Source organism: Macadamia integrifolia, chromosome 10 (assembly GCF_013358625.1).
Source record: "Macadamia integrifolia cultivar HAES 741 chromosome 10, SCU_Mint_v3, whole genome shotgun sequence".
NCBI classification, from domain to species: Eukaryota; Viridiplantae; Streptophyta; class Magnoliopsida; order Proteales; family Proteaceae; genus Macadamia; species Macadamia integrifolia.
Window position 1 is genome coordinate 9585514 of NC_056566.1, and position 8361 is coordinate 9593874.

At 39.0% G+C, this 8361-nt stretch overlaps 2 protein-coding genes across 3 annotated transcripts; one reads left to right on the forward strand and one right to left on the reverse strand.

The window, feature by feature from the left end:
* Positions 1 to 4533: 4533 nt before the first annotated feature.
* LOC122090648 (calcium-binding protein PBP1-like) lies at positions 4534 to 5164 on the forward strand. The gene has a single exon (XM_042660288.1). The coding sequence runs from the start codon at positions 4734 to 4736 to the stop codon at positions 5085 to 5087; it is 354 nt and encodes a 117-aa protein (XP_042516222.1). The 5' UTR covers positions 4534 to 4733; the 3' UTR covers positions 5088 to 5164.
* Positions 5165 to 5328: 164 nt separating this feature from the next.
* On the reverse strand, positions 5329 to 7983 carry LOC122091017 (pentatricopeptide repeat-containing protein At1g04840). 2 transcript variants are annotated; one of them, XM_042660823.1, is made up of 2 exons: positions 6343 to 7983; positions 5329 to 6213 (listed from the first exon to the last, which is right to left on the reverse strand). In XM_042660823.1, the coding sequence occupies exons 1-2, from the start codon at positions 7550 to 7552 to the stop codon at positions 5423 to 5425; spliced, it is 2001 nt and encodes a 666-aa protein (XP_042516757.1). In that variant the 5' UTR covers positions 7553 to 7983; the 3' UTR covers positions 5329 to 5422. The 2 variants fall into 2 exon arrangements, with proteins under 2 accessions (XP_042516757.1, XP_042516756.1); XM_042660822.1 differs by having other exon boundaries at positions 5329 to 6255; positions 6343 to 7943.
* Between the last annotated feature and the right edge of the window lie 378 nt (positions 7984 to 8361).

The following is an 8361-nucleotide window of genomic DNA, read 5'->3' on the forward strand; positions in this document are numbered from 1 at the left end:
TGGTTGGGCCTATGTCCTCAGACCATGACCTATCTATTTAAGGAATGAGACAGTCTCGGTTGGTGTCGTGTCAGGCTCAGTCGGGTTCTGGGCTTTAATCGGGCTTCTCCTAATCTGGCTAATTAGACTATAATCGGGCCTTAAACGGGCCTTAAACGGTCTTGACTTTTCTTATATTTAAGATACTTTAATTTATTTTATTAAATCATCAACAATTTTGAAAATATATTACACTTAATTTCAATCAATAATTGATAAAAATATCAATATATACCCTATTCTATCCAAAAAAAAAATCAAAATACCTATATAAAAGGTCGGGCTAAACGTGTCGGTCCAAGTTGGACTTGTAACTCAATCGGGCTAGTTGGGAGGCACATCGGGCTTACCCCTTGCACCATTTACTACATATGTATAAACGAGCTGAGCTTAGGCCCAACACATTTACTAATCGGGCTGGTCTACGTCAGGCCATAAACATGTCAGGCTCAATCGGGCCTACCGATGCGGGCTTAGAATTGACACCCCTACCTACAAATGTGATTGAACTCATACAAGAATCTTCCTCTATTTTCCCAATTAAATAAAAGAGAAATGGTTTCTTCTTGGGACAAGAAATCACCTCTCCAACTTAGAAGAACATCTTCAACCACCAAAAAACAAATCCTCTTACTTGTTAGGTCCATAATCAGCCAAACTTTTTTCAAAAATTAAAAAAAATAATAACAGTAATTAAATATGACACCCAAGAATACGGTAATTACCAGACCTGCTTGGGAGATCGATGAAGTATCCCCCACCAAGAATACAGCAAGTACCATGGGTTTTGAAATATTGGTGAAAGTGTGCAACCTTTAGTCATATATCGCATAATGAGAGATTAGTAGGCTAGTTAATAACATCTTGCATCCTTAACATGACATAATGAGTTTTAAAGCTTTGAGGTCCATAAGCTAAAGAAAACAATATTATGCAAAATTTATGGGCCAAGACGTTACATTATATTTATCATCCACATTGACTAGAACATTAAAATTATATATATGATTTATTCGATTTGAAAATAGGTAGTTTGAGTGAAAAGATGGCAGGCACAGCAAAAGAACACTAGAATTTGATGAATCATCATCTACTTCATTGTACATACGGCAGCTTTATTTGCTGAAAATATGAAACGAAGAGGTATACCCTAAATTAAATGTGGTTTGATGTAACCATTGCCAGTGAATCTATTAAAACTTGTTTAATATTAACAATACTAATTTTTTTTCAAACGCATATATATAAAAAACTGAAACCAAACCAATAGCAATCCAATAACAAGTTTGTAAGAACCAGGTTAAGTCAACTTGATTAAAAAAACCTATCTAAACCGGTTCAAAATTGAAACTAACCGAAATTGCCTTTTGGCTTAATAATTTGATTTCTCTTTGTCCAATTATCAGCGTGAAATTGATTCAACCTGATCAAAACTGGACAGAACCGACCGATCGACACCCCTTAATGAGATCCCATGTTCATTTCTTTGGTTGGCATAAGCTAAGGGTGTCAATCGGTTCAGTTCTGGTTCAATTTACATTTTGACAATGTGAGAATAAAAATCGGACCGAATAGGAATCAGCTAAAATTTTGTATTCAGTTCGGTTTTACCTGTTTATATTTGGTTTCCATTAGCCTATTCACATCTGGTTTATATGCAGTTTGTAGTGCCTGTGTTTGGAAAATGTTTTGCAATTCCGGTTTGTAATGTGTTTAATTCTGGTCCACATTTGGTTTACATGTGATTTGCAGTATTGGTTCACATTGGGTTTCACCTTTATGTCATTTAATTCGATTCCTTTTAGAGTTCGATTCTGCATTTCCAATTTGAGAGTATGAATAGATAATTTTAGAATAACTTATATAACATCTCAATATATATATTGTGGATTATCTTATATTATTATTGTGCATTCTAACATCATAAAAAACCACCTTATAAATACAATCCTTTGGAAATGCAGAATCGAACTTTACTTGAACATAAGGCAGTACAAAAAATTGAGTTTATGCATAAACAGTGCAAAGAAAGGATGGAGACCAATCGGGTTAACTCGATGCTCAATCCTATTGGTGTGGGTTTTGTATCCAAACCCTAAAATACAAAACAAAATGAACCAAAACTCATGGGTCTAATACAAATCCGTCGGCTATTTAGATGCCTATACCCATGAATATGGAGTCTGGATCCTTTACCCACATGGTCAGGGCCAATCAAGTGAAATCTCTACTCATCTGACCCCTATGGGTGTTCGCAAATGTGCATGGATTTGTTTGGGATCTTAGATGACTTCTATTATATAACCTTATTTTATTTTTTATCATCTCCTTGAGTCTAGAAATGTAAGAGTTCATGAAAATAAGAATGGTTGTACTTTAGCCTTTAGCCACATGGATGGTCCATTTGGACAATCCAAATCATTGGATTGATACATCATCCCCTTGAATGGCCACATGTCAAATTTCACAATACAACTTAACTATATGGCTCAACTTTTATTAAACAGAAAACTAAGCCATAACCTCAGGAAATCATAATTGGAGATGATTTTTTTTTTTTTAAATATATTAGAATGGAAAAGAAAAATTTATAAGGCAAAATATCACCAAAAGGCACTAGGCCCCAACAATCTTGTGAAAACTAGCGCAACCCAAAGAAGCAAGAACAAGCTCATACTATGTTTGTCAGATTTTTCAATCGGATGAGCAAAGAAAGTAGGGGGAAAATTTAATATGATGAATCCTTTTCCCATGTAAAGCAAACATTCGAATGTCCTCCCAATGGAGATGAATGTTTTAATAGTACTTAACTGTTAACCATGTGATGATCCAAATTCCAAATGTTATTATAAATAAAGTGATAATCAATAGACATGTTTAAGGTTTATAGTATATATTATTAACTTGAGAAAATTGCATTGCCACCCCCTGAACTTCGGTCCTTATTCAACGCCACCCCCTAGACTTTTCGAAACATCAAAGCCACCCCCTAAAAATTCAAAAAATTCCAAATCGGTCCCTGCCGTTAGCCGACCGTGATAAATGAATGAAAACCGGTTAGTTTTTTTATAATATACCCAAAATACCCCCACCTATTGTGAGAGGACAATATTGCCCTCTCTTTTATTTCCATCTTCTAAACCCATCTCCCATCTCCCATCTCTCATCTCTCATCTCACTCCTCTCACTCACTCGGCCGGACAAGAAGAAGAAGATGAAGACAGTACGCCACCCTCTGCAACTCGATTCTCTTCCCTCCGGCGTGCAATTCTCCCCCCTCCAGTGTTTACTATAGTGGATTGTGTCTTGGAAGGGGAGGGGGGGAGAAATGTCGAAGCTTCTCTGCAACTCGCATTTGAAGGCTCTCCGTCGCCGGAATTTCTCTGTCGTTTTACTGAATTCTCCGTTTCTGATTCAATGAAGTAGTTTTTCATCTCCTCATCTTCTTTTCGAGTTGGAATCGCAATTAGCTATGTCTCTCCCTAGCTTGTTGTCGAATCGACGACTTCTTCTTCAATTATTTCCCGGTTCAAATTTTCATAGGTACTTGTGAGTTCAAGCTTTCAAATCGAGTGCTGCAACTACGAAGGAGAAGAGTAAGAAGGATGCCGAAACTTGTGATGAATCAGAAGCAAAGTCTCTGGGTGATAATGGAAGCTTGATAGGTTCCAAAGATGATTGCTATCCTAGCAGTGAATTTGAGTTAAAGGAATTTAGTGGATGGAAGAGATTTGTTGTGAAGCTTCGGATGCTTTTCCCATTCCCAGAAGGGCAGTGTGTTAAGCATGAAATTGCGAGGACAGGTTCAAATTGTTGTTCTCATTCTTTAATAGAGTTACTGTAATTTGGTCAACATCTAGTTCAACTAAAACTAAAGCATGGAAAAAATAGGATTTAAAGTCTCAAATTCCTCATGATGATGAGATCATCTCACTGTGACACGCCGGAGGGGGGAGAATCGCACGCCGGAGGGAAGAGAATCGAGTTGCAGGGGGTGGCGTACTGTCGTCGTCTTCTTCTTCTTGTCCGGCCGAGTGAGTGAGAGGAGTGAGATGAGAGATGAGAGATGGGAGATGGGTTTAGAAGATGGAAATAAAAGAGGGCAATATTGTCCTCTCACAATAGGTGGGGGTATTTTGGGTATATTATAAAAAAACTAACTGGTTTTTTCATTTATCACGGTCGGCTAACGGCAGGGACCGATTTGGAATTTTTTGAATTTTTAGGGGGTGACTTTGACGTTTTGAAAAGTCCAGGGGTGGTGTTGAATAAGGACCGAAGTTCAGGGGGTGGCAATGCAATTTTCTCTATTAACTTAAATATATCAGTCAAAGGTTCCCTATTCTCATAATATATTAATTATTAAAGGAATGGAATTTTCACTAAATTTCCAGGTGAGGGACTTTAAAGTTTCCCTGTAGAAGGTTGAATGGCCATGCAACTTCATGGAAAGAGTTATTTAAGAAAACACATCCATTAAGCAAACCCACTACGACAGCTTTTTTTCTCTGTTTCTTGGTTGGCTTCCGTGGGAAACTAACGTCCTTCCACGAACTTTTTCTTGCCAGCTACCATGTTTTCTTCTTCTTCTTCCTTTGAGCTCCCTCTTCTTATTTAAGACCTCTTGATCCCTTCCTTCATCTCATCTCTCTGCACTAGTTATCCCCCCCTCACTATATACAAATTGTTTCGCGATGGCACGCAATGTGGTTGGTTTTGAAGATTTCCTCCCAACAATGGCTGATAAGTTGGGGGCAGATGGATTGATAGGAGAGCTTTGTAATGGGTTTGAGTTGCTGATGGACAAGGATAAGGGTCTGATCACATTCGAGAGCTTGAAGAGAAACTCTTCTCTTTTGGGGTTGCAAGAATTGAGAGATGATGAACTGTTGAGTATGTTGAGAGAAGGAGACTTGGATGGTGATGGTGCTCTAACTCAGATGGAGTTCTGTGTTCTCATGTTCAGATTGAGTCCTAAGCTGATGGAGGAGTCCAAGAGGTGGTTGGAAGAAGCTATTGTAAATGAGTTTGATTGTTCTATGTTCTAGACACATTGGTTTCCCATTAGGGGAAGGAACTTATGTTGTAAATTTTCTTTATGCAAATCATTGATACCCAATTCTTCGATAACTAGCTATGATGATTATCACAAGATTAGTCTCTTTGAAAGTAATAGTATATCTGAGTAAACACCAAAACGATAAAAACTAAGAACCTGGCTTTTAACCAAAGAATCAGAATTGAGTCTCCTAATATTTTCTGGGTTTGGTTTAATTTTACACAAACTACTTTGAACAACATAATTTATAAAATTAAACTTCTATGAAGCTCTGTTATATCATTCTTGGAAAAAGAAATTGTAATTTGAGAAAACAAGCCATGCTCACCAGTAATCTCCACAACTGCACACCCCTTCTTTGAAATGATGAAAACGCTTTATGTCTCTTAATATGATCTCCCTCTGGCTCATCTCACTTGCAAATTTCATCATAGAGTGGCAATCCCCACATACTCTTAGGTTCTTCACAATCCTAAGGGTCGTCCCAAGAGGAGTGCTAATAAGCCCATAGGCAAGTGCCAACTTCTCACTATGACTTCCCAGTGCATCTTCTTTCTCTTCTTCCTCAATGTTATGAAGTACTGACTCAGTATTGGGCATATACCCTTGTGCTTTTGCTCTAGCTGATAGCTCCTCCAACTTAGCATAAATTTCTCCAGCACAGTCATGAGCCCTGTCACCTGCAACAAAACTATGCACTCGACCTGCCACTTCAATGTAACTCCAACCAGGGGGTTTTTCAATACCCTTATTCTTCATTGCGATTCTCACACTCTCCACATCTTCCCATCTCCCCACCCCTGCATAAATGTTGGACAAGAAGACATAGCTCCCTGGATGCTTAGGTTCCATCTGCAAGAGCCTCTCTGATGCTAATTCTGCCATTTTTATGTTCTTGTGAAGCCTACATGCACAAAAGAGCGCTCCCCATACCACAAAGTCAGGCTCGATTGGCATGCTCCTGATGAAACTAAGAGCCTCCTCTAGCCTACTTGCCCGACCATATAAATCCACCATGCATGTATAATGCTTCACATTCGGCTCTATGAAGTAATCATCTCTCATGCTATTGAAAATACGCAGCCCTTGATCTACCAATCCGGAGTGGGAGCATGCTGTTAAGACGGCCAGAAAAGCAACCTCGTCGGGATAAATTCCTGGAAATATGTGGAGATTTTAATTTTTTTTTCAATTAACAATATGAATTAGAGGAGACATCAGTAGAAGCCTATCTGATTTCATACCTGCCGATTTCATCATCTCAAAACATTGAAGAGCTTGCTCAGAGCATCCATGGATTGCCCATCCTGAAACCATGGCACTCCAAGTGAGAAGGTCCCTCTCTACTGTTTCATCAAAAACCCGACTGGCACAATCAATTTTGCCACATTTTGCATACATATCCACCAAAGCAGTCCCTACCGTTCGGTTTAACCGAAAACCATGTCTTGAAACATACTCATGTATTCGAACTCCAGCTTCTAAAGCACCAATTTTTGCACAAGCTGAAAGTGCAGATGCAAGAGTAAGGTCGTTAGGTCTCACACCTTCACGCAGCATCCTACTAAACAGGTCTAAAGCCTGTTCATGGTTCCCCTTCTCTGACAACCCAGATATCATGGTCGTCCAAGAAATTACATTCTTGCCTGGCATCCTATCAAAAAATATCCTTGCCTGCTCCAGATCTCCTTGTTTTATGAACCCATTTATCATAGTATTCCAAGAACCAGTATTCCTCTCCGGCATTGTATCAAAGAGCTCCCTTGCTTTTCTTAAGTCCCCAGCTCTAGAACACCCATTAATCAGAATATTCCACAGGAGTATACATTCAAGCTTATTTCTCTCAGGAGTTTCATCAAACAGCTGTAATGCGAAATCCAATGAACAGAGCTTCACATACATATCGACTAATGAAATACGAACAAATGAATCAAGCTCAAGGCCATACTTGATCGTCTGTGCATGGAGAGGACCACCGAATCCATCTGCAACCAGTGATGCCACAGCTTTGAGAACAAAGGGGAAGGTGAGCCTATCAGGTTGGACATTAAAGCGTAACATGAGAATAAAATACCCAATTGAGCTCTCAAACTGGGAACTTTCACAGAGACCTCGGATCAATGCATTGAAGACATATGAGTTGGGATCATGAAAATGGCGGAAAACCAATAGTGCATACTCCATGGATTTAAACATAGAACAAGTTGAAATCAACTGGGTTATGACCCGGCTGCTTTGTGAAAGGTTATGAACGAACAGCTGCGCGTGGATTTGTTTGAGTTGTCGGGTGGTTCTACAAGCGTGGACGAGAGAAATGTATTCATTTTCCGAAGGATGGAAATCGCCATTGACATGGGTTTCTGATGAGGATTGAGAGAAGAGAGCAGTTGCCCTGGAAATAGTAGTTTTGGCGGTGGCAGTTTTCGCCTCTGAGAGAAAGGAAACGACTCTCATGTCAACGGTAACGCTTCGATTCGAAAATTCGTTAAAAATGGAGACAGTGAAAAGCGTGAACTAAAGCCCCACTATTTCTACGTTTATTACAAAAATACCAATACCATTATCCTCTCCAGCGAAAGGGAATGCCTCTATTAAGATCCTCTCCAATATCAACCATTTACCTTCCACCATCACCATTTAACAGCTGGGACAATTTGTACGTATCCAAATTATCCCAACCGATTAATGGATTGAAGGTATTAATGATCAGATGCCCAAGTTGTTGGAGAAAACCGGAACCCCCCATTACCTCGGCACGGGGAAACGCTACAGCCATACTGGGATTCAATCCTATTCTCTAGAATTTTCAAAATATAGGATGCTTGATTCAATGTGGGTGGGATTTCTCATAGCCTTTTCATAGGGGTTTTAGCACCACATGGCTCCTTCCAATGTACTCAACCTCCTCTACCAAAAAAACATAAAGGAATAACTCAATCTCATAAATCGGCTTACAAGGTGAAACAACCCAAGACAATAACAACCCATGTCAAAATCTCTTTTGAAACCAATGTAAGATCAATCTCCCATATTAGTGATATGAGATCTTAAAAACGTACCATTTGTTTCTAAAGCACTTTTCAAATTGTAAAGACCTGCAGATTTGTCTTTCCTTGTGCCTTGCTGTTTTACTCTCATATTTTCCTCCTTTCCAGAAATCTTGATTGGTAAAGTCAGCTCAAAGGCTCTGAAATCCATTATGCTTTTGGTTATTTGGTTTTGATTTTGCTCCAAGGATTGCCAATTGCAGTCAATTGGACATG